At 40.7% G+C, this 27,358-nt stretch overlaps 1 protein-coding gene across 1 annotated transcript in view; it reads right to left on the bottom strand.

The window, feature by feature from the left end:
* LOC143941278 (vomeronasal type-2 receptor 116-like) overlaps positions 1 to 26,993 on the bottom strand; it is a 45,673-nt gene extending 18,680 nt beyond the window's left edge. Inside the window, exon 1 of the mRNA XM_077463315.1 lies at positions 26,224 to 26,993. Coding sequence (XP_077319441.1) covers positions 26,224 to 26,943 — 720 coding nt within the window. The 5' untranslated portion in view covers positions 26,944 to 26,993. The remainder of the gene's footprint in view (positions 1 to 26,223) is intronic.
* Positions 26,994 to 27,358: the final 365 nt, after the last annotated feature.

Genomic DNA, 27,358 nt, shown 5'->3' with positions numbered 1-27,358 from the left:
TGGCTCCAAACATAACCCACCTCATAAACAGATAATTCCACGAAGGGATTGTTCCCAGCATCCTCAAACAAGGCATTGTCAAACCTCTACTCAAGAAACCAAACCTGGACCCTCAGGATCCAAACAACCGTAGGCCAATTACAAGCCTCAACACCATTTCTAAGATCATGGAGAAAGCTGTAGTACATCAGCTACAACTCCACCTGGATACTAACAAACTCCTGGACCCGCTGCAATCAGGCTTCCGCCCGGGTCATGGAACAGAAACAGCTCTTCTCAAGATTTGGGATGACACCCTCGAAGCAGCAGATGACGGAGAGCCGTGTCTCCTCGTACTGCCAGACCTAAGTGCAGCGTTTGATACAGTAGATCACAATACTCTACTCGTCCGCCTCACAGAAGTAGCCGGAGTCCAAGACATAGATCTCCAATGGTTCGCGTCCTTCCTAGGAAATTGGTCACAGACAGTGAAACTAGGAAAATTCCTCTCCAAAAATCGGGCAGTCATCTGCGGAGTCCCTCAAGGCTCTCCTTTGTCACCCGTTCTCTTCAACATTTACATTCGCCCACTCCTTCAAATCATCAGATGCTCAGATCTCTGCTTCCACTCTTACGCTGACGACACACAACTTTATTTCCAGATCAATGGAAAAAAAGATCACCAACAACAACTTGAAAACTGCCTCAAATCAATAGAGGACTGGATGACCACTAACTCCCTCCAGCTGAATGAATCAAAGACAGCGCTTCTTATCTTACACCCAAATCATTAGCCCACAACCAAAACCAACCGTCTTTGGGCAGACTATCTCCCCAAAGACCAAAGCGAAGAGTCTCTGGGTTATTTTAGATGCACAAATGTCAATGGATGCGCAAATAGGAGCAGTAGTCAGTGGATCTCACCATCTGCTGTGCATGCTTCGCAAACTCATCCCTTTTATCCCAAAGAATGACAAAGCAGTGGTAGTTGGAACAATCATTAATTCACGACTGGACTACGCAAACTCGCTTTACATAGGATTACCACAATATCAACTTGCGCGATTACAACTGATCCAAAACACGGCGGCAAGGCTGATAACAGGAAAAAAACCCTGGGAATCCATCTCTCCTTCACTGAGAAGCTTACATTGGCTAACCGTAAAAAATCGGATCACGTTCAAGACCCTTTGCCTTACCCACAAATGCGTGCATAGAGAAGCTCTGCAATACCTAATGGAGAAAATAAATCATTGCACACCAAACCGCAGTCTTCAATCAGCCAACAAAAACCTCCTCCTTGTGCCCAAAGCCCGTTATAAATCCAAGGGGGATCGGAGATTCACTGTTAAAGGGCCTCTGCTATGGAATGCTCTACCAATCAACATCCGTCTGGAAGAAAATCACCTGGCTTTTAGGAAAAAACTCAACACCTTCCTCTTTTAGCAGATGATCAAAGCTCGCCACAGTGCCTAGAGGCGATTCAGTTTGCATGTGCGCTATACAAGTATTTCATTCATTCATTCATTCATTCATGTTGGCCTAAATTTATAAAGAAATTTGAATAATTACATTTTTTATAATAAATAATAATAAATAAAAATGCAGAGGTGATCAAATACCACCAAAAGAAAGCACTATTTGTGGGAAATAAATGATTTTTTTTTGGGGGGGGGGATACAATTGTCAGTTCACCACTTCAGCCCCGGAGGACTTGGCTGGCCAAAGATCAGAGCACGATTCGGCACTGTGTCACTTTAACTGACAATTTTGCGGTCATGCGACGTGGCTCCCAAACAAAATGAATGTCCTTTTTTCCACACAAATAGAGCTTTCTTTTGGTGGTATTTGATCACCTCTCCAGTTTTTTTTTTTTGTGCTATAAACAAAAGAAAATTGACAATTTTGAAAAAAAAAAAACATTATTTTTTACTTTTTGCTATAATATATATCCACAAAAAATATATTAATAAAAGTTTTCCCTCATTTTAGGCCGATACGTATTCTTCTACATATTTTTGGTTAAAAAAAATCACAATAAGCGTTTATTGATTTGCTTGTGCAAATTTTATAGCATCTTCAAAATAGGGGATAGTTTTATGGCATTTTTTTTTTTTTTTTACTAGATCAGTTATCAGTGATTTTTATCCTGACTGCGACATTATGGTGGACGCATCAGACACTTTTGGTGCTATTTTGGGACCATTCACATTTATACAACGATCAGTGCGATTAAAAATGCATTGATTACTGTGTAAATGTGACTGGCGGTGAAGGGGTTAACACTAGGTGGTGCTGTAGGGGTTTAGTGTGCCCTAGGGAGTGATTCTAACAGTGGGGGGGGGGGGGGGGGGGCGTGTGTGATACATCACTGATCATAGCTCCCAATTACAGGAGCTATGATCAGTGTCCTGTCACTAGGCAGAATGGGGAGATGCTTGTTTACATCAGCATCTCCCCATTCTTCCTCTCCGTGAGGTGATCACGGGTATCCCCACGGACATCGAGTCTGTGGGGTCAGACTCACAGAGTTTGCAGCGGCGCGTGCCTGCTAGCCAAGCCTCACGAGATCACATACAATAATGCAGCGTAGCCAACCTGCCACAGTAAAACTGCAGCGACTGGTCCGCAAATGGTTGAAGTAATGCAGTACCGTATTGCAAAAAATGGCCTGGTCATGAAGGGGGGTAAATGTTCTGGAGCTGAAGGGGTCAAAAAAATGGTTGATAACTTGGGAATTGCAACCTGGGTCTGGGCATTCTGGACCTAAATAAAACAAGGTCAAAAATTTACAAATTGGATCTTTGAGCAGAGAGCTACTTACCCTCGGAGGTTAAATACTGCTCTCTCATTCAAACCCTTTCTTTGAATTATTTCATTTTAATCATTATTTTTTTGTTTTTAGTTTTTTCTCGCAGCTATGTATGGACTGTCATTGTTGTCAGTATCACTCAAAAACGCACCGCCAGTATGGTTCATATGGAATCTAAGGTTGCTTTCACCTGGCACCATTATAATCAATGGAATTACCGGTAGGTGTATTATATTAGAGATATCTAATTAAATGTAAGGTATATACCTTCTCTTTTTCTATTTTCTTTTTTGTAAAGCTAAATTGCTTTACTATAAAAATATTTTGTGTCAATTTTGTTTTGACTAGTTGAACTTACTCTAGTCTATGTTAGTTGTGCTCTCTGCCCCCTTCTCCTTTGGTTCTGCATTCCAGTCTCACGTTCGGCGGCCTTCGACGCTTAGTGGGGAAATTTGTGTGTCCCTGTGGAGGAGGAGGGGATTTTTGTCCCTCCTCACACCCTGGCCATGCTGTATCAGGATGTGACTGTTGGCGCGCATGCATCAGCGCCACCAGCAGGCGCATGTGCGCATGTGTGTCTCCAGGTCACTGGCTGTGCGCGCGCATTTGTGCCATCAGCGTGCACCGGTGCGCATGTACGCCTCCAGGTTACTGTCTGTGCGCACACACGTGCGCCACTGGCAAGCGCCTGTGTGCATGTGCGCCTCCAGTTGACTGTTGGTGCGCACACATCGGCGCCTTGGCGGACGCCTGTGCACATGTGCACCTCCAAGGACACCCAGACCGGAAGTGATGTCAGGGGTCGTTTTGACCATTCACTTCTGGTGGGATCGTGGACTTTTAAGACGCTGATGCCGGTGTATAGCCATCACATACTTTTTGTTTCTTTTTTTTGTTTGTTCCTTTTTTGCTACAAGGATGGATTAAGATTTACTGTTAGCCGCTATGACCTTATCATGTTTGATGGCTGCTTTCATATTTAGAAAAAAAAAATTGTATTTATAAAATATGCATTTTATAGATTTCGGGCGCAGAAACATCAACTGGCGAATAAGCATGATCCAATTTCCTCACTGCTTATCCCGGAAGGGTCTGGGACCCTATCAGGAAGTAGTCACTGCATGTGAGTCATAGGAGTTATGGACCACTGATTAGGAAGTCATTATTAAGTCATGGAAAGGCAATTCGGATCAATTAGTTCTATTCCTAGAAAAACTGAATGTGAATGAAAGGAACATAAGATTATCCTGGGAAATCTGCGAGAAAACTGTAACGTTCCTGGATCTGGAGATGACATGAGAAGAATCCACATTCAAAACACAAACGCATTTTAAAATCATAGACAGGAACAGCTATCTCCCAATAGAGATCTGCCACCATAACAACTGGATTTTCAATATTCCAAAGGGACAATGTATGCGCCTTAGACGCAATTGTACCAAGATAGAGACCTTTCTAGACCAGGCAGAAACATGGGACAAAGATTCACCAATAAAGGCTATGATCAGGAGTTTATCAAGAAGAGAATAAAAGAAGTGTCAGAAATGGATCGTAAAAAAAACAAATCCAAGATAAAGAGAATAACAAACAAGAATTAATTTTGATAGGAACACCTATAATTCTCAACTATAATATACAACATAAAAAGATAGAAAAAAAATTAAACAACATTGGCATATACTACTGGCAGACAAACAATTGCAGAATAACTTGCCGAATCATCTGAGGTTTATATACAAAAGAGCACCAACCATTCGGGACAAAGTAGTAAAGAATGTATTGGATCCCCCTATGAAACCTTACATGTTTTTCACTGGAAATGGCTTCTATCCATGCAAGAGAGGATTTGCGTGTACTAAAACCAAGCTCCCCAACGAAAAGAAATTCAATTTTACATCCACAAGTACTGGAGAAACATACGAGATTAAAGATTTTATTTGCTGCAACACAGAAGGAGCAGTTTATGCCCTAGAGTGTAGTTGTGGCCTACAGTACGTTGGACGCACTAAACGACCTTTAAAAGTGCGTATTAAAGAACATGTCCAAAACATCCTCAAAGGATATGACAAACATAGCATGTCAAAACACTTCCTATTGCATCACAATAAAGACCCCACTGACCTGAAATTTTGGGTAATTGAACCATATATTAAACATTGGAGAGGGGGACACAAGGTGAGGACCCTCAGCCAATTAGAGTCTAAATGAATCTTTACACTAGACACTTTCTCGCCCAAAGGAATGAATATTGAATTTGATCTTAACTGCCTTCTTAGCGATTTTTAGGATACATTTTTTAATATATTTCTCATTTATTTACTTTTTTTACCCTTTATTTTCTGTGGTATCCGAAACCGCCAATTACCCTTCTGGTTGATTATTTACTCCATCTCTCTAGAGTCGCCTATCTATCCTTATATTCCATTTTTCTTGTCTTATCAATTTTATCTATTTATAAAATTGCTCCTAAAATTGCTATTTTTTTTATAATACTTGTTTATATATATATATATATATATATATATATATATATATATATATATATATATATATATATATATATATATATATATATCCTATTATAGTTTATAGAATAATATCTATATCTCTGTTCTCTGTGTTTGACTGAAGTATCTAATATGCACAGTCCATAGTGGGTATTGCTAGGACTAGATATGTATCTTCGTATTTATAACCTATAAAATGGCAGCACCCGCGATATAGTCTGTCTATCTAATCGCAATAGGATTGAAAACCATATGGATGGCCGCATCCAGGAATGTATTACACTCCTGGTTTATAACCCATAAAATGGCGGCACCCGCGATACAACCCTCTGGTCTAATTTCAATAGGATTGATAACCATAAAGATGGCCGCGCCCAGGAATGTACCATAATGCTAACTCTATTAACATCAACAACCAAGAAAATGGCTGCATCCGCGGTCTTCTGGAAAATTCCCGCCATAGGATTAATAGGTACAGCTTCAAGAAAATGGCCGGTTAATTGCTGTATTGGAGACTGTATAAAGACTTAGAATGTGCCCCCCCAGCATTCCCTGATGAAGTCACGTGATCTTGACGTCACGCATAGGAATGGGATAGGCACTCCATATTGATGTAAGTAAATGAGCTTGGCGACAGCTTGATCCACAATTGGTGTCTGCAGCAGTTCCCTCCCCCCTCTTTTATGCCTTTGTTTTGTACATGGTAGCACAAAAATAATTTCCTTTTATACTATGCAATATTTTAGTTTATTATCTCATCAGGTCAATTTTAAATACATGCAAAAATAGTTTCCCCTGTTTTCTTTCCCTCCCCATCCCCTGATCCTCCCCCCCATCTCCCCCTCTTTCCCTTGTTTGTTTTATTTTGAATCTCTTATGTTCCTAAGTTACTGTCCTCTGCCTTCCATTCTCTTCTCTAGATATTTATCTGAGGATTTAGATATTTCCCAGCTTTCCCCAGGTAGTGATATAGTTCCGACATCAACCTTTTTCTCTACTACCCAAACGCTCCATTTTATTTTAATACTCTATTTGGTCAAACCACTCTCTGATGCCTGGTTTTTCACTATTCAGACATATTTTTGGGATCTGCCCTTTTGCCGCCTTCAGGAGTTTTGGAATAATTATTTTCCTATTTTGTTTATTTAAGTTTTTAAGATCATGAAATAAGCACATCTGTATTGTTTTCTAATTTCTCATCGGTTATCTCCTTTATGATGTTCACTATTTCTTGCCAATACTCCTTTATTTTTGGGCATTCCCACCATATATGCACCATTGTTGCCCTTTGATTGCAGTTCCGCCAGCATAGTGATGTTTTCTAGAATTGATATTTGTGGGTCCTCTCTGGGGTCAGGTACCATCTAGCTAAAAATGTATAGTTCATTTCGATGGTGCGCATATCCCAGGTGTTATTGTGTACAGCTCCTATCATCTTTTCCACTTGGTTGTCTTCAAATTTTAAATAAGGTCTTTTTCCCATTGGTCTATGTAGGCCGGTCTTCCTTGTCCTTCAAGGTCTATCAATATTCCATATATTTTTGATATTCTGTTTTTTAATGGCTTCTGTATATAGCAGAGTTTTTCTAAGAACATCATAACCCCTTCATCTCGTAGTGGGTGTGGGAGTGTTTTTACCAAGTGTTTTAATTGAAACAAATTCCATTCACTTATCTTCTATCCTTTAGATTTTTCTAATCGTGTTTTCATCTTACTTTTCATGGTAATATCTTTCAGCTGTGGGTTTTTTATTTTCTGTGCTGTAAAGATCTCTCTCCCCAGTATAAAAAACGTTGTTCCCGTGAGGGCCATTAGGGGTGAATTATACTCCCATTTTTCTTTCCGATGCATTGTGTCCCAGATTTTTAAGACATTTTTAGTCAACTCGTGTGTGTCCGGATCTAAAACCCTATATTTTCGTGGTATCCTAATATTTTTGTGTAATGTGCTTCTACTTAATGTGTTTTCTATCTCCACCCACTTTTTTCAGCTATTTTCATTTGTCCACTCAATCAAAGCTAAAACTAACGCTTTATAATACCTGTTTATGTCTGGGGTTGCCAGCCCCTCAGTGTTCCCTTTTCCTTGTGATAAGTGCAAATTTTATTCTTGGCTTTTTATTTTGCCAAATATATTTTATCAACCTTTTTTTCTATTGTCTTAAAATAAACTTTGCGGAATCCCTATTGGTAACAGCTGACATTTGTACAATACTATAATATTTCTGTTTTTATAGGGTTTATTTTAAAATTAGAGAGTTCCCCATATTTTTTACTTCATTGATTATACATGGCAGTGTCACCTTTGGGTTTGTCACGTACATCAGGACGTCGTCTGCATATGCCGCTATTTTATGTATCTTTTCTCTAACTCTCACTCCTCCTATATATCCTGGTTATTTCGTAGGGTCGCCAAGAAGGGTTCCATTGATAGAACAAATAAGAGAGGCGAAAGTGGGCACCCTTGAAGCTTTCTATTCCACATCCCAAACCCAGGCAACAATCTCCCATTAACCTTCACCATCGCTGTTGAATCATTGTATATATTTTTAATCCATTTCATGTATTTTGGTCCTATTCCTAAGTGCTGCAATGCATCCATCATGAATCCCCAGTCTACCCTGTCAAATGCCTTTTCTGCATCTATTGACAGGAGTAGAGCTGGGGATTCACTCGGCTTTCTTTTACCTAACATCAGGATTGTTTTTATACTATTATCTCTCCCTTCTCTGCCCGGCACAAATCCGGTCTGGTAAGGGTTTATCCAGAAAGGTATTAATTTTTTTTAATCTAGTGGCCAAAATCATTGCATAGATTTTTATATCTGCATTTAATAGAGCAATGGGTCTGTAACTCGAGCAATTGGTTTTATCTTTCCCCTCTTTAAGTATAATTGTAATGTGTGCCAGTAGCGATTCTTTTCTGATTTCTTCACCTATACTATTCAATTATTCAAATAGCCTGGGGATCAGATGTTCTTGAAATTTTTTGCAATATTTGATCATAAAACCGTCTGGTCCTGGGCTTTTTCCTGATGGGATATCTTTCATAGCTTGTTTAATCTCTTCTTGTGTAATTCTTTCTTCCAATTCTTTTATTTGCTCATGTTGATTTTTTGGTAGCTTTGCTTCCTTTAGGTAGCTTTGTATCTTCCTTTTTCTTATTTCTGTTTCTTGTTGCAACTCCTCCTTTTTTTTTTTTTTTTTTTTCCATTCAAGAAAGTTTTATTAGCAAATAAAAGCACATATTACAAGAGTATGCAAAAAGACACTGCAAAAAACAATTATGCTTAACAAGATTGAATTCGTGTCAATAACATTTCTAGTTGGCTATAATAGGGGTATCATCAAAACATCAGATCCTTCCATTGCGAGCCCTACCGGACTTAGAAGGGTGATTCATTATCCAACCCCAGATTCCCTCAGGAACCCATCAAGCTCAATGTACATCTAGAAAACATATCAAAAGAACTAGCAATTTAGTAAAGAAGTCAAGTATAGAAATATATAAGGTTAGAAATAGAGAGTAAAGACAAATGGGGAGAAAGGGAGGAGAAATTTGCCTTGTTCCGGATGCTCTAGCTCATGGTCAAGAGCTGTGTTTGTATGGTATAAAGTAGTGATTGACTAGTTGTCTGGGCCCCACCACTCTTCAGGCCATCAGGCCGCTGCCCATGATGTCCCCAAAGGATTTGGAGTATTTAAAGGCAAACCACGGAGACCATGTTCGGTGATAACCCTCTACACGCTCATTCGATTGGGCTGCCGTGTCTTCCATCTCACAGATAGAAGCAATTTTAAGCAGCTATTCTCTTATGGTAGGTGTAGTTTTGGATTTCCAGTATAGTGGAATTAGAGAGTTGGCTGCATTTATCATATGTCTGGTGAGCGACTTTTTATATCTTTTGAATGAAGTGTTAGCAATGTGGAGCAAACAACTTGCCGCGTCCAACCTCAGACTGGTCTCCGTGATCTGCCTAATCAGCTCCTTCACCCCCGACCAATAATGCTGTAATTGGTCGCATTGCCACCAAATGTGGAATAGAGTGCCCTCCTCCCGTTCACACCTCCAGCATCTATCCGAAGAGTGAGGCCGCGTACACACGCGGGGACTGTTCGCTGAAACTGTCCGCTGAAACCAAGTTTCAGCGGACAGTCCGCTCGTGTGTGGGCTTTCAGCGGACAGTTTCAGCGAACAGTCCGCTGAACAAGGTTTTTCGGAAATTCCGAAAAACTGTCCGCTGAAACCTTGTTTCAGCGGACAGTCCCCGCGTGTGTAGGCTTGTTCGTCAAACAAAGTTGCGCGCATGCTCAGAAAGGATTTTCACGCCGAAAGTTATAATGCAGTGTATAGGACGTCGTATTTTTCGTCCCGTCGTACGTGCCGTTCACGTCATCGCGCACGGTTTCAGCAAACTGTTCGTACGTCGTGTGTGGCCATGTCCGTCCATGCTAATTTTGAGCGGACTGTTTGCCAAAACTGTTTGACGGACAAAGTTGGGCGAACAGTCCCCGCGTGTGTACGCGGCCTGAGGATACCATTTGTGAATTCTTTCTGGGGTAGCATACCAATGGGTCAACAGTTTGTAGGACGTTTCTTGCATTTTCGTGCTTAGGGAGCATTTGTGTGATAGAATACATGCCCTATCCCACTGATCGTCAGAGATCGGGGGAACCCAAAGCCCGAACCCACTTCTCCCTGAGCCCGTGATCCTCTCGTGGACCTAGTGATCTCAACCATGCATATGTAAGCGAAGTAGTTTTTGGGGTGGGTTCACCTTTCAGGCAAACTGATTCTAGATCCGTCACTGCTCGCGTCAAGTGTGGTCTACGTGTTACATCATTACAGTAGCTCCTCAGTTGAAAATATGTCCAGAGTGGTAATCTTGGTAAATCATTGTCTACTTTAAAGTCAGCGAAGTCTTTCATCAAGCTTCCGTTAAAACAGTCTAGTGCTAAGAGCGGTCTTTTCGGTCTCTGTATTTTAAGTAGTGGGTTCTGTAAGCCCGGCACAAAGTCCGGGTTATCTCGAATAGGGGTTAAAGGGCTCAGAGAGGTGGAGAACTCAGATTGTTTGGACAGTGTATGAAAAATGTGAAGAGTAGTGCCTATAGTGGGGTGAGAAAGCATGGATCTGGGGTATCTAAGCCTTGGGATCCAGGGAGAGAACTGGAGGTTAATCACACTTGCTTCCTCCTCCAACATGACCCAATCTTTAATCTGGGAGTGACAGTGCCAATCTATGATACGTGCAACATGCGCAGCATAATAGTAAAGTTTGTAGTCGGGTATACCCAAGCCACCCCTTTCTTTGGGTTTGGTTAAGAGAGACTTTTTCAACCTAGGGGGCTTGCGGGCCCAAATAAAACTTGTCTGAAGGGAGTGTAACGCTTTAAAAAAGCTCATGGGTATCTTGATGGGCAAGGTTCGGAGCAAGTAAAGTACCTTTGGCAGTACAGTCATCTTACAGATGGCCGCCCTGCCAAACCATGAGAAATAGCCCAATCCCCATCTCAGAAGGTCCTGTGTAATGCTTTTAAGTAGGGGGGGAAAATTCTGCGCGTATGTCAGTGCAAGTCTGGGGGTCAGCCAAACTCCCAAGTATTTAATAGCTGAGGCTGTCCATGTGAAGGGGGTACCGACTCTGGCCACCGACAATCGGGCCTCGGGAAGAGACACATTCATGGCCATCGATTTAGAATAGTTTATTTTGAAATTGGAGATATATCCAAATTTTGTGAATTCCTTCAAAAGCGAAGGAATAGAAGTGTGTGGTTCTGTTAAATAGAACAGCAAATCATCGGCGTAAGCCGCAATTTTAAAAGTTCTCTCTTTAAGTTGGAATCCCCTAATCGATGGGTTCATGATGGTGTGTCTTATGAATGGCTCAAGAGCAATAATGAAAAGCAGGGGTGACAAAGGGCATCCCTGCCTTGTGCCATTCTTGATAAGCACTGTCTCTGAGAGGGAACCATTCACTTTAAGCCTAGCTGAAGGGTTCCAATACAGTGCCGAAATCCAGGCCATCATGCCGGGGCCCAAGCCAGCACGCCTACAGGCCTCGAACATATAATCCCAAGCTACTCGATCGAAGGCCTTCTCCGCGTCAGTTGACAGGAGAAAGCCCTCGATCTTTCGCTGGTGTGCCACATGAATCAGGTTCAGTGATTTCGTCACATTGTCCTTTGCCTCCCTGCCTGGCATGAATCCGGCCTGTTCGGGTCCAATCAATTCATGGAGTAGGGGTTTCAGCCTGTTGGCTAAGATCTTTGCTACCAATTTCACGTCTGTATTTAGAAGAGATATGGGCCTGTAGCTGGAACAGTTAAGTGGATCCTTCCCTTCCTTGGGGAGAACAGTGATAAAAGCTGATAGGAAGTCATTTGAGTTTGGTCTCTGGCTTGTCAAGGAATTCATTGCATTTCTAAAAGGGTTGAGTATAACCTCTGTAAATGTCTTATAATAAATGGCACCAAACCCATCTGGCCCCGGACTCTTGCCCGTCTTCAAATCTCTTATGGCTGCCTTAATTTCGGAATCGTCAAAGGGTCTATCCAACTGGTTACTGTCCTCTTCATTAAGTCTGGGTAGATTAACTGCGTCTAAGTAATGCTGTATCGCCTGGGTCCTGTCACCCCCCAGATCCGGCGGTCTCTGCTGATTCGGGAGGTTGTATAAATTTGTGTAGTAGTTTTGAAAGTGTTGGGCAATCTTCTCAGTTTCTAAATCTGTCTTCCCATCCTTGCCATTGATACCCCTGATGTGATTGTGTGTTATACGGGTGTTCAGGGCCCTCGCCAGGACCTTACCTGTTTTGTCCCCATGTTCATAGTAGACTTTCCGTCTAAAAAATAAGAACCTCCTGGTAGTGTTGTCTAGGAGCTGTTTAAGAGCTTTCCGTGTCTCAAGTAGAGATTCTGCTGAGTGTACTGTGAGGGAGCGTTTATGCCGTGATTCAAGGGATCTTATTTTCGCGGTCAACTCATTGATCATTTTATCTCTCTCCCGTTTTTTACGTGTACCCATGCGTATCAGCTCGCCCCTAATAAAACATTTGTGGGCTTCCCAGATCGCCAGGGGGTTCATCCCCGGGGTGTCATTTAGCTTGAAGAATTCAGTCAAAGAGGAAGCCAAGTCTGGTAGTAGTGCTGGGTCAGTTAGTAATGACGAGTTCAGTCTCCATGTAGTGGGTCTGGCCCGGGTATTTGTCCAATCTAATGTCACGGATATGGGAGCATGGTCGGAGATTGATTGTATCCCAATGTGGGCAGCACTCAGCTGCGACAAATCTCTCTGAGAAACGAAGATATAGTCTATTCGTGAGTGGCGGTTATGAGGAATAGAGAAAAAGGAGAAGTCCCTGCCCTCAGGACTCAGGTGACGCCATGAGTCTACCAGATTCAGAGAATGCAGGAGCTTCTTAATGTTCTTAAGAGCCCTATAAGGGATGGCGGTTTTGCCATTGGAAGTGTCTTCAGTCGGTATAAGGGGTACGCTGAAGTCTCCACCCAAAATAAGTCTGCCCGAACTGAAGCATTTCAGTTCATCAATCAGTTTCCGACAAAAAGTGAGTTGAGCCGAGTTGGGGAAGTATACGTTTGCCAGAGTCAGGGGAGTCCCTCTGCAGGTCCCCTTGAGTAAAAGGAACCTCCCTTCAGGGTCGACCAGCTTGCCTGTAACCTCTAAGTCAGCATCCCTACTCACCAGTATCGAGACCCCTTTTGATTTCGTCCCAGGACTGGTGGCATGGTAAGCTTCTACAAAGTATGAGTCAGTCAGTCTTGGTATATGTCCGGTCTTAAAGTGAGTCTCCTGTAAAAATACAAAGTGGGGCGTACCTTTTTTGAGTTCTCTTAGTAAAGTGGTTCGTTTTTCAGGGATGTTAAGCCCTTTGACATTATGAGAAACTACCGTTGGGTTACGTCCCCAAATCAGAATACGCCATGGTTCGGGCTCAGGGAGGTGCGGGATCCGACACCTGTAGGAACAATCTCAACAAGATAGCAAAAAGTTATGATGTATACAATAGTCAGTAATATACAGTATATAAAAAAAACACAGTTGTTTGTGTCGTGGCAAGGCGAAATAAAGAGAAAGAAAGCAGTGAAGAGAAAGGAGAAGATGAAGTGAGATGAGAACGGAGTCACTCCTCCTTTTTTTATTGAGTATAGTGCACTATAGTAATTTTGAAATCCTATTGCAATTTCTGACGTTTTATTTACTAATTCTCCCTTTTCATTTTTGATCTTTTCTAAAAAATACAGAGACTTTCTTTTCCTTACCAAGTTTGAGAGAGATTTTCCTGGCTTATTACCCCACGCGTATCTCTCCTGCGCTACTCTATTGAAATTGCGGCTCTCTTTTTCTTCCATCACGTTCTTTAATTGTTCTCTTTTAACTATTAGATTCCAGGATATTTCCTTTTCCACTTGCTTCTGATGTCTTTGCTCCAGTTCGTGTATTTCTTTAGTGATTCTCATCATAGTTTTTTTCCATTCCTGTTTTTTTCCCTGCTACAATAGAAATCAATTTACCTCTGATAATGGACTTATGAGCCTCCCATATAGTTGCTTTCGAGACATCTGGAGTATCATTTTCCCGGAAATATTTTTCAATCTCTTCTTTTATTATTTTTTGATTTTCATTATCCTCCAGTAGGTCTTCGTTTATTCTCCAGGTACCTTTGCCCATGGGTTCTCCGTGCAGTTTCATCTTTAACATTACTGGTACATGATCTGAAACTGTTATTATCCCTATTTTTGTTTCTGATATTTCCTCCAGACTTCTGTGTTCTACCAAAATGTAGTCTAGCTGGGAGTATGTTCCATGTACCACGTACCACGGAATAAAATGTATAGTCTTTTATACTAGGGTGTTGTAGTCACCACGGATCTACCAATTGATGTTCATATAGGTTTTTTTTTATTTTCCTTATCTGCCTTATTTCCCTGTCTAATGCATCCGAAGTACTATGCATTTTATGGTCCATGAAAAATTTGAAATCTCCTGCTAGTATTAATTTACCCTGCTTAAATACCATTAGGTCTTTCAATATTCTCCCCATATATTTTTTCAGATTTTTATTTGGACAAGAAACATTAGCAAATGTGTACTTTGTATTATGTATAGTTCCCAAGAGAAAAAGAAACCTTCCTTCTGGGTCCACTTTTCTTTTTTATATTTCAAATCGAGCATTTTTTCCAAAACCTATTGCCACTCCTTTTGCCCTTCTAATTGGCGAATCTCTGTAGAACCATATTGGTATATTCCTTGAATAGATTTTAATATTTGAATCCTGGGAGATATGCATCTCCTGAAGGAATACGATTTCAGCCTGATATCTTTCCAATTCTCATAAAATGTTTTGTCTCTTCCCTGGTAAGTTTAATTCTAAGACATTATAGGTCAGGATTGTTATACTATTCGTATCCTCTATTCCTAGTCCATTCCCAGTGTATCCCCCGGGAGACCCCTCTGGCCCCCAGGGGGCACGGGCTGGGGTCCCCCGTGGGGGACACACAGGGATATCATACATCTTATCAAGGAAGAGGAAACCATCAATCTTTTTAAAACAAACCCCATCCCAACCTTACCTCCCTTTCCCCCCTTCCCTTTCCCTTCCCCCCCCCACCACTCCCCCCCAACCATTCTCTTACCCTTACCTCAAGCCTTCCCTCACCCCTCCTCCCACCCCACTTTGTCTTTAGAGCAGGTTAATGTTTTATTTTTGGGGGCACCTCCTTGTCCCCCCTGCTCTTCTTTACAAGATGGTTTGCCCCTGTGCATGCCATACCTCCCCATCCCCCCTACCTGCTCATTTTATTTATTTATTTTTTCTCCTCCCCCCATATACCACCCCTCTGTCTCTCCCCCCCCCCCACCTGCTACCTCGTTTTTTTATGTAAGTTCTAAATTTTTTTTTTTTTTTCCTTCTTTCTCCATTCCTCTCTACCTTTCCCTCTTCCCTTTTCCTTCTTTCCCTTTTCCTTCTCTGTTATCTCTTCCATTTCTCTTTTCCTTTAGTATATTGACCTATTTTGTTGGGATCAGCTGCCATTGCTCATCTTCTTGTCCCTGTTAATTCTTGTCTGGGAATTGTATTCCTGGGGTTTTCTGCTATTGAAATTTCTAGTCTTTTACAAAAGTCCGGAATTTCTTCCATGAATCTTAAGCCTCATGCACACGATAGGACTTTGTACAAAATTTCCCTTGGATTTTTGTACTAAGGACGTCGGCCGAGAACTTGTATTGCATACACACAGCAGGACTTTTTCAGCCAACTTTCACCAAATCATGTGGTTTTTCTGCTCTTTACCACCACCTTTGGTCAACTTCTGTATTGTTGTGTGATCTTTTGCATTGGTTCTGAGCATGCCTGTTTGTACTTTGTACAAAAGTCCTATGGTTTTCTATACACACGATCAGATTTTGCTCCATCCAAAAGTCCGATGAAAACCAAAAAAGTTTGTCCGATGGAGCGTACACACGGTTGGATGTTGCTCCAAAACAGCTAATTTGCATGTTTGTTGTCAAAAAGTCTGATCGTGTGTATGGGCCTTTAGTCTGGCACTTCATCCATTTTTCCTAGCTATTAAGCTTGCAGGAAAGCCCCAATTATATTGAATTTCCTGGTCTTGTAAAGTTTTCAATAGAGGTTTTAACATCCTTCTTCTTCTTAGGGTTTCTTGCAATAAGTCCTGGAAAACTTGTACCAGTTTTTCCTCATATCTAATCAGTGACTTTTTCCTAATTTTCCTCCAAATTTGATCTTTATCGTCCCAGTTTTTAAATTGAACAATTATATCTCTTGGAATTTACAATGGGAGCCCTTGTGGTCTTCTTAATATATGCACTCTTTCTATTTTTATTAAATTTGTCTCTTCCTTTTCCAGGATAGGGTTAAAAATCTTATTTATTATTTCAACTAGATTTTCTTCTTGAGTAGATTCAGGAAGGCCTCTGATTCTCAGGTTTTTCCTTCAGGCCCTATTTTCTTGGTCTTCCATTCTGAATGCTTGTTCCTGCTGTTCCTTTTTTAATATGTTTATTTCTCCCCTCAGTTCTTTTATTGTTCTTACGTTTGACTCCATTTTTAGCTCAACTTCTTCAACTCTTAAGAGCATATGTCCCATGTCTTTATGAATTGTTGCCATTTCTGCCTTTAAGGAATTTTCCAGCGCAGCAAACATTTTTTTCAATATCAAATTTTGTTGTTGGTGATTGGACAGCCTTTTGTTCCTCCATCCTTCTGTCTCCTCCATTTACTTCCAATTCCATATCCAGGCTAATTTCCACTGCTGTCTTATTCTGACCCTTCTTGTCTTTCTTCTCCTTTTTATCTTTAGGCTCCGTTTGTCGCAACCGCTCCACCGCCTCTTGCCGTTTCACCCCGCATTAATACCAAGGAGAGAGGAAACAGCACAAACAAAAAACATGAATTCCAGGAGGGCGATCGACTGTGACTGTGGTCTGCGACTTTAACAATGGGTTGAATTAGGACTGTATGGGCTGGATTGGAGCAGCACCTCATAGGATGTAACATAGGGTGTATTTATTCAAAAATAAGTATATATTTATTTTCCTTTTCTCTTTTTTGTCTTTTTTTGTTTTCCCTTTTACTCCTTCCCTCCTTTCCTCCCTTCCCCCTATTTCTGCATATTTGCTATATGTTTCTCTATATACGCTGGAAAAAAGGCATTACCTTAGGGTATAATCACCGACCCTTTGCTTTTATGCCTTTCCCTTTCCCTTTCCCCCCTTCCCTTTAAGGGAAAAAAATTAATAAAACTCAGACAGAGAAGAAAAAAAAACACAAAAAAAAGTTCCAACAGAGCAATCAGCTGTAATCTATCATCTTAACGACCTTAATGATGGACCAAACAAGGGTATCAATTTCATAGAATATAATATTTGATGTGTTATTTAAATGGATGTTTCTCCTCCTTTATCTGCTTGTTTCAATTTATTTCCTTATGTACACAGTTATTTTTCTGAATCCCAGGATAAATCCACAGATTAACAGGCACACTTTTCTTTGATCCCAGCTGTTACCTTTCTCAATACTTTACAGTCCTTTTCACTCTCAATTTATTTGACATGCACATAAAAAAATCACATAGGTACAGCAATTATTTACATAAAACATAGTGTTGCTCGACCCATATTGCCTGACCACTGATATTCTCCAGTAAAGTATATAATACAGTAGTTAACAATGCAAAGCCATTGGTTTGGTCTCCAATAGTAGAAAAATATTCAGAGTCCCAGAGAGTGGTGTCAGGTATGTGGGTCCGTATTTTTAGTTAGCAAGATAGCTCCACATGTTCCACGCTTGTTTAGCGTTTCTTCAGGAGCGATTCGCGCTACAAAATATCTACATATATAAATCAGTAAACAATTAAAACAAGTTTGTTAATACATAAGTAATGTCAAAGAAAGACCCAAGCTTCCCTCAGGGGGGAGCGGAACTCCTTTACAGCAACACCATTCACAAAATACAAAAATAATTATAACAATAATATTGCAGCCACCGTATGATCAAGGTAATAATGTAATAAACAAAGCATGGGAATAACTAATACTTCAGAGTCACCAACGATGTAAGGAATGACAATCCCACTAGCTATTGTGGTGAGAAATGTGGATTTTCTGAATACAAGTGGATTTTTTGAACTAAAGTGGAGAGTTAATAACCAGGAGTTGAAAACAGGAGTTAAGACAGGAGTCTCTAACCTCTATCCTACATCCATCCTCCCCTCCATTTTAAAGATCCCACTGTAAGGGGCAACCAGACAGCTTTCCAGAAACGTCAGGCTGACAGCAAGCCAGATTCACCGGAACCAGAGTGTTTAAAGGGGACAACCGCAGCCAGGTAAGCTTGCACCCCCCACTCCCCCCCCCCCAGTGATTGTTCCAGGGACTCCGTCAGACCGCCTACGGGGATCAGGAAGGAATTTTTGCCCCACTGGTGCATTTGGCTGCTACTGTCAGGGGGTTTTTCGCCTTCCTCTGGAACAACCATAGGTTAGCATACCCCTACCTCCGGCCTCCTTTCCATTTCTTACGCTATCCTAGGACGACTATTCCAGATCACAGCCAGACTTCTTTTCTAAGCGGAGACCTCCACCTTAAGTAAAGGCAGCTGGAACAGCCAGCAACCGAATACAACAACTCCTTCCACATCCATATAGGCATCCCCTGATCAACTTGCGCGCTAATAGCCTCAAGCACGGCGGCAAGTCTGATACCTAGCCCCACCTCAGGATCAATACCCTGATCAGGATCATCATCTTAGGCCCATAGTACCATCAACAGCATCCACAAACCATGTGCTACTTCAAATACTCAGCTGAAGTTCTGCACAGACTAAGGAACATCAACACCACATTGCCATCTTCCATACAAAAAATACTTCAAAGAGAACAACTATTAAAAACCGGACGACAACCAGCTCCCAACCACAGGAAGACATCTACTCGACCACTACAATTAGATTGCGCCTTGATTAACGCCAGGTCTGCAGTCAAACATAGACTGGAAGTACACGACTTCATCATCGAGAACAATGTAGACTGCCTCTTCATCACCGAAAGCTGGTTAACCTCTGACTGCAACACCATCCTCACCGAATTGGTGCCGGAAAACTACAGGATCCTAACCGAACACCGGATAGGGAAAAAAGGAGGAGGCCTAGCAGTGATCTTTAAAGGTCACCTGGATCTCACTAAACCATCATCTCAGAACCCAGTGTCTTTTATGGAAACCCTGACGCTACATTTTCAACCAACACCCCATGACACCACTCATATACTACTGTGCTACAGACCACCGGGACCAAAGTCCAATCTTCTTTCACCCCTCATGGAATCCTTTGCAATGCACACCCTAAAATTCAAAAATTTCCTGGCACTCGGAGATTTCAACCTTTGGGCAAACGAGCCTAAAGACCCCATCGCGACTGCCTGCATCAATCAACTAGAAGAACTGGGTCTACAGCAACTGATAAAGACTCCCACGCATGGGTCAGGACACACCCTGGACCTCATTTTCAAACAGAACATCGACGTCAACATACTCGACAACATAACTCTGCCATGGACGGATCACCACGCCATCAAATTCAAAATCACTACCAACATCACCAACGCAAAACGGAAACCTGTAACAACGCACTGGACCAGATCGCATAAAAAACTGTACTCCGAAGCCTTCAAAACCACTCTGTCCAAAAAAATATCTACAATAACCTTAAACCACTCTACGGAGGAAACACTCAACTCCCTGAACAAGGCATTACTGCAATCAGCAGACTCGGTAGCACCAAAACGCAGGGCTCTCATCAGGAAGAAAAATGCTGGATGGTTTAATAGCTCCCTCTCCGTACTAAAGCAAGAACGCAGAAGAGCGGAAAGAACATGGAGAAGAAATCCCACCGAGGAAAACCTATTTAACTACAAAGGTCTGACAGAGAATTATCGGAAAGCAATCTTCAAAGCCAAAAAGGACCACTTCTCATATACAATCTCAACGGCCGCAAACCAACCACGGGAACTGTTTAAACTGGTTAATCAATCAATGAATCCGGTGTGCCTAGAACCCCCAGAAAGCGAATCCCAGGATTACTGTGACAAACTGTCGGATTTTTTCATCGATAAAGTCAAAACCATCAGGGAAACAATTTGTCAGAAGAAAACATCCAACCTCAGCCAGCAAATACATAAAGAGGATGTCCGCACCAACATACCGCAACCGGCAAAATTTTCACTATCCCCAATTACCGTAGACACCGCAAAAAACATCATTAATAAACTGCGTGACAGTACCTCACCTATTGACATCATCCCCACAAAACTACTGAAAGAATGCTCCGACATCGTGGCTCCAACCATAACCCACCTCATAAACCGATCATTCCACGAAGGGATTGTTCCCAGCATCCTCAAACAAGGCATCGTCAAACCTCTACTCAAGAAACCAAACCTGGACCCTCAGGATCCAAACAACCGTAGGCCAATTACAAGCCTCAACACCGTTTCTAAGATCGTGGAGAAAGCTGTAGTACATCAGCTACAACTTCACCTGGATACTCACAAACTCCTGGACCCGCTGCAATCAGGCTTCCGCCCGGGTCATGGAACAGAAACAGCTCTCCTCAAGATTTGGGATGACGCCCTCGAAGCGGCAGATGACGGAGAGCCGTGTCTCCTCGTACTGCTAGACCTAAGTGCAGCGTTTGATACAGTAGATCACAATACTCTACTCGTCCGCCTCACAGAAGTAGCCGGAGTCCAAGACATAGATCTCCATTGGTTCGCGTCCTTCCTAGGAAATCGGTCACAGACAGTGAAACTAGGCAAATTCCTCTCCGAAACTCGGGCAGTCACCTGCGGAGTCCCTCAAGGCTCTCCGTTGTCACCCGTTCTCTTCAACATTTACATTCGCCCACTCCTTCAAATCATCAGATGCTCAGATCTCTGCTTCCACTCTTACGCTGACGACACGCAACTTTATTTCCGGATCAATGGAAAAAAAGATCACCAACAACAACTTGAAAACTGCCTCAAATCAATAGAGGACTGGATGACCACCAACTCCCTCCAGCTGAACCAATCAAAGACAGAGCTTCTTATCTTACAACAAAATCATAAGCCCGCAACCAAAACCTCCTGGTCTCCACCAACCGTCTTTGGGCAGACTATCTCCCCAAAGACCAAAGCGAATAGTCTCGGGGTTATTTTAGACGCACAAATGTCAATGGATGCGCAAATAGGATCTGTAGTCAGTCGATCTCACCATCTGCTGCGCATGCTTCGCAGACTCATCCCTTTTATCCCAAAGAATGACAAAGCAGTGGTAGTTGGAACAATCATTAATTCACGACTGGACTACGCAAACTCGCTTTACATAGGATTACCACAATATCAACTTGCGCGATTACAACTGATCCAAAACACGGCGGCAAGGCTGATAACAGGAAAAAAACCCTGGGAATCCATTTCTCCTTCACTGAGGAGCTTACATTGGCTAACCGTAAAAAATCGGATCACGTTCAAGACCCTTTGCCTCACCCACAAATGCGTGCATAGAGAAGCTCCGCAATACCTAATGGAGAAAATAAATCATTACACACCAAACCGCAGTCTTCGATCAGCCAACAAAAACCTCCTCCTCGTGCCCAAAGCCCGGTATAAATCCAAGGGGGATCGGAGATTCGCTGTCCAAGGGCCTCGGCTATGGAATGCTCTACCAATCAACATCCGCCTGGAAGAAAATCACCTGGCTTTTAGGAAAAAACTCAAGACCTTCCTCTTTTAGCAGATGATCAAAGCTCGCCACAGCGCCTAGAGGCGATTCAGTTCGCATTGTGCGCTATATAAGTATTTCATTCATTCATTCAGAAACAAAAAATAAGGTAGTGTATATCTCGATACAAAAATAGAGGCACTCAAAAAGAGACGCCCACCACTGTTGCTGTTCAGAGGTTGGTGCCTCATAAAAACAGGTGTATTATCCACCCTGTGTGTGTTATCCACCCCAGGAGCAGAGGGATGTGTTTTTACCCATCTGCTCCTTCATCCCCTCTCGTGTTTGGGTATGTAGGGTTTGGCAACCTGTGGGCATCAGCATGCGTTATATGTGTTTTAACACTGTAGCTGGTGTTTTTTTTAATCTTATTTTTCTGTGTTTTTATTGATTACTTATGTATTTACAAAATTGTTTTAATTGTTTACTGATTTGTATATGTATATATTTTGTAGCACGAATCTCTCCTGAAGAAGTGCTAAACTAGAGCGGAACATGTCGAGCTATCTTGCTAACTAAAAATACGGACCCACATACCTGACACCACTCTCTGGGACTGGAGATTATCAGTGGTCAGGCAATATGGGTCGAGCAACACTATGTTTTATGTAAATAATTGCTGTATTTATGTGATTGTTTTATGTGTATGACATTTTTGGTAATTAAATAATAAAATATTTCTAATACTTTTTAGATTGAATGCTCTAAAGTGCTGTATAAAGTCCACCTAATATTAGTCTTTTTTCCTTATGTAACCCATATCGGGATGTTGGCACATTAATATTGGTGTGTTCGTAGTGTCATCCTACGATACATACTATCTCCTCTAGACACTTCTTCATTCCCTTAATTTATTTGAACTATAACGAGGCTTTAATATAAGTTTTACTTATCTCAAGTCCAGGGGGAATGTCTCTCATCCTCACTCCCATTGGTAAGCTGGTAAAATCCGAAGGGCCCCCCGGCATAAACAACCTTTGTCTTCCATTTCTGTACAAGCAGGGAGAGGGATCATGGGCTCCTCACGGCATGCAGCCTTACAGCACCATTGCTAGACTCCTCCCTCTTCCTCCCACACTCACTACTTTACATTGTAACAAAGTGTCATTTTCACAGAATCTTAAATTTTTAAGTTTGAATTTTGAATTGAATAGAATAGTGTAAAAAAGGAAAAATATAGCCACCTTTCAAAAATCTAATTTAGAAAATCAGATTTAGAATAAAATAGAAAATAATATAACCTATTTCCCAAATTCAAATTTCTAACAGAATAGAATAAGATATAGGTGACGTTCACGATTTGAATTTAGAATTTCAAATTTGGAATTTTGACTATAATATAATATAATAAAATATAAAGGTAGATAGTTTCCAAAATCTGTATTTAAAATAGAATAAAACAATTGTAAAAAAGATACATTCGTTTTTCAAAATTCAAATTTAAATTTAAAAATTGAAATTTTCAATAGAAAAGAATGGAATAGCATAAAATCGAAAGAATGTAGCTGTCTTCTGAAATGTGAATTTCAAAATTTAAATAGAATAGAACAGAATAAAATATATAGCATATAGCCCTCTTCTGAAATGCAAATTTTGAACAGAAAATAATAGAATAGAAACAAATATATAATTTAATAAAATAAAAAGAATATATCCTTCTACTGAAATTCAAAGTTTGAAATTTGAATTTAAAATTTTGAATACAATGGAATAGAAAGTATATAGCTATCTTTTAAAATCCATAATTTTAAATACAATGGAATAGAATCAAATCTATAGCTAAATTCCAAAATTTAGAATTTTAAATTTTGAATAGAATAAAAAAAAAATAGAAAGAATATAGCCGTCATCCAAAATAAAATTTCAAATATCAAAATTAGAATTTTGACAAAAAATAAACTGAAATAGAAAGAATATAGCTGTCTCCCAAATATCAAAAGTGGAATAGATTAAAATTGAATGGAGTTGAATAAAAGAGAAAGAACATAGCCGTCTTACCAAATTTGAAATTTGAAAAAGAATAAAAAAAAATAGAAAAAATATAGCCATTTTACAAAATTTGAATTTCAAATAAAATAAAATAAAATTATATATATATATATATATATATATATATATATATATATATATATATATGGGTTTGGAAATTCAAATACTCCCCTTAGTTTTCAGGTGCGTGATTCCAAAAATTCCAGCAGAGCGATCGACTGTGACTGTGGTCTGCGACTTGGGTTGAATTAGGACTGTATGGGCTGGATTGGTGCAACACCTCATATAGGTGTTCCCTTTCCTCCTTCCCTTCTTTCCTCCCTTCCCCCTATTTCTTGAGATTTCCTATATGTTTCTCTATATACGTTGGAAAAAAAGGCAGTACCTTAGGGTATAGTCACCGACCCTTTGCTTTTATGTTTTTCCCTTTCTCCCCTTCTCCCCTTCCCTTTAAGGGGAAAAAAAAGCACACAGACAGAGAAGAAAAAAAACAAAAAAACAAAAAAAAGTTCCATCAGAACAATCAACTGTAATCTACCACCTTAATGACCTTAACGATGGACCAGACAAGGGTATCAATTTCATAGAATATAATATTTGATGTGTTATTTAAATGGATGTTTCTCCTCCTTTATCTGCTTGTTTCAATTTCTTTCCTTATGTACACAGTTATTTTTCTGAATCCCAGGATAAATCCACAGATTAACAGGCACACTTTTCTTTGATCCCAGCTGTTACCTTTCTCAATATTTTACAGTCCCTTTCACTCTTAATTTATTTGAGCTATAACAAGGTTTTAATATAAGTTTTACTTATCTCGAGTCCGGGGGGGGTCTCTCATCCTCACTCCTGTCGGTCAGTCCAGCTCAGCTTTATTTGACTTCCTTCGGGACTCCTCGTCCCCTCCTGCAGTCTCAGACCGCCTTTCTGACATCCAATCGTTGCTCCCTCTAGTGGTCAAGCACCACACCATGCCGCTCCAGCAACACGCTGCCCGGCTAGCGGTGCCGGGTAGAGAGACTCCTCCAGCCCCCTCACGTCCTCCCCTGGCTCACCGGCTTATAGCGTGCCACGCCCACACCAGAACAGGGCCCTACGAGGGGGGGAAGGATCGTCGACCAGAGAGTGTCAGAGGAATGAGTGTGGGTAAGCTGGTAAAACCCGAGGGGGGGGCATCAACAGCCTTTGTCTTCCATCACTGTACAAGCAGGGAGAGGGATCATGCGATCCTCACGGCATGCAGCCATTGCTAGACTCCTCTCAGTGTTGTCACGTGAAAGATATAACAAAATATTTTCAAAAATGTGAGGGGTGTACTCACTTTTGTGAGATACTGTATGCATGATATAAGTATACAGAATATAACTGCATATAAATATATACAACACAGCTAAAATATGTGAAATAGGAATATGAACCATTTTAAATGCATCTCTTAAGATGGCCTAAACAAAGCAATTAGTAAAATACTATCAATTCTTCCCCCATTAAAAAAAAACAACAACCATTTATTTATCTATATTGAAAACCTGTATAGAGAAATAAAAGATTTTTTTTTTTGGGGGGTTGATGTTTTCCTTATTGCCTGGGGAATTAGATGGAGGGAGGAGATAGCTGTCCATTCACATAATTATTATATATTATAGGATAGGATCATAATAATAATAATAATAATAATTATTATTATTATTATTATTATTATTATACATGATTTTTATAGCTCCAACAGTTTATGGAGCACTTTACAATGTAGAGGGGGGACAGCACAATTACAGTACAGTTCAACACAGAAGGGACAGGAGGGCCCGGCTCGTAGAGCTTACATTCCAAAAGGGAGACAATGGTGGTACAAAAGGTTATAGATGTGGGGAATGATTTGATGGGGGTGGCTCAGGGACAGTTGATAGGTGGGTGTGGGATAGGCTTTCCTGAATAAGTGAGTTTTCAGGGATCTCCTGAAGGTAAACAGCTTAGGGGCTAATTGGACATACCGGGGCAGGGAGTTCCAGAGGATGGGAAAGGCTCTGGAGAAGTTCTGAAGGTGATCATGAGAGGAGGTAACGAGGGAGCTAGAGAGCAGGAGGTCCTGGGAGGAGCAGAGGGGACAATTTGGGTGATATCTGCAGATGAGGTTGGTGATGTAGATGGGACGATGTTGTGGATGGCCTTGTATGTTGTGGTTAGCATTTTGAATTTTATAAGGTGGGGTAGGAGAAGCCAATGAAGGGATTGGCCGAAAAGAGCTGAAGGCACAGATTAGTTAGTGAGGTGTATTAGACTAGCATCAGCATTCATAATAGACTGAAGGGGGGATAGCTTATGTAAGGGTAGGCCATTAAGGAGAGAGTTGCAGTAGTCAAGGTGGGAAATAATTAAGGAGTAAATAAGTTGCTTTGTGGTGTCATTAGTCAGGAAGGGTCAAATTCTGGAGATGTTGCGGAGGTGAAGATGTCAGGATTTAGCCAGTGATTGAATATGGGGGCTGAAGGAGAGGTCAGAGTCAAGGATTACACCCAGGACCCTGGCATGTGTGGAGGAATCAATGGTTGTGTTGTTGATCTTAAGGGCAAAGTCATGGGGGGGGGGGACTGGGAAGGAGGAAATATAGTAATATAAACACTTATTATCCAACTTACTCTGTGCTGGAATCCATTTTGTTCAGATTTATTTTTCTTCATGTACATCCAGTGTAGAGCATTGGCCAGAACATTTACAGCCCTGTATGCATAGAAAGGCAGAGATGTGTAACCCTCAAATGCCCTCCAATATTTTACACCTCTACAAGGTTTTGCAGAAATGTTATATAACAAATTAAAAAAGTCATTTTTCCGTGGGTGAGGGGAAAGGCATGAAAACAAATAAATCCAAATATCTTCCAGTATTGGGTCAATAAGGCAGCGGGAGAAGCTGATACCATATTCAGGATTTTCATCTTGTACGTATATTCTTTGTTCCCACAGAAATATGAAGCTGCAGTTGATGGCTGTTAGGTCTTCAAATTTTTTATTACTTATCTTATTCCATGAAGGCGGGAAAATAAATGTAATATTTTCTAAAGTAGAGGGCATAAAATGAGAAACGAAATAAAAGTGTGATGTGAAATTTTCACACGCTATGACAACTTTAGCTTTTGATTTACTCATTTTCATTAATCTTTCAGTATCACGTACAATATTTAGTGTCAGTTTAATGATATAATCTACGCAGATCCCATGTTGGCTCAATATTTTACTCAGTTCTTGGGACTCCTGATCACTGCTGCCATCATCTGATAGTATTATTCCAACCCAGTTCCACCCAAAATACTGCAAAAACGTTATAATAGCTGCATAACGGATCCGATTGTCTGGTGTCATGTGGAATAAAGTTGGATACAGTTTTCCATTATTCAGACGAGTGTCAGTGACTTGATAACTGACCTGGTTGACATGTTGGGAAATATTTTAATGGGATATTATTATTCAGACAATGAAAAAACTAGAAATGCAATTTATAAATGATGGAACAAGGTCTCTTTATCATATTTTTTCTGTTCTAATAAAAAAAAGTAGTACTTGTCAGAACTTAAATCATAGAGATTATTATTTTTTTCTTTATATACACTGCCTTCCACATTTTGTCATGTTACAACTAAAAGCGTAAATGTGTTTTTTTGGGATTTTATGTGATAGACGAACACAAAGTGGCTCATAATTGTGAAGTGAAAGGAAAATTATACATGGTTTGCAACTAAAATCTAGTGGAACCTAAGAAACCAAATAGAATCCACCT

This window comes from Lithobates pipiens, unplaced genomic scaffold, assembly GCF_037356315.1.
Source record: "Lithobates pipiens isolate NorthernLeopardFrog02 unplaced genomic scaffold, aLitPip1_a1.2 Scaffold_3, whole genome shotgun sequence".
Classification (NCBI taxonomy): Eukaryota; Metazoa; Chordata; class Amphibia; order Anura; family Ranidae; genus Lithobates; species Lithobates pipiens.
The sequence above is the reverse complement of the archived record's forward strand: the minus strand, read 5'-3'. Positions and strand labels throughout refer to the sequence as shown.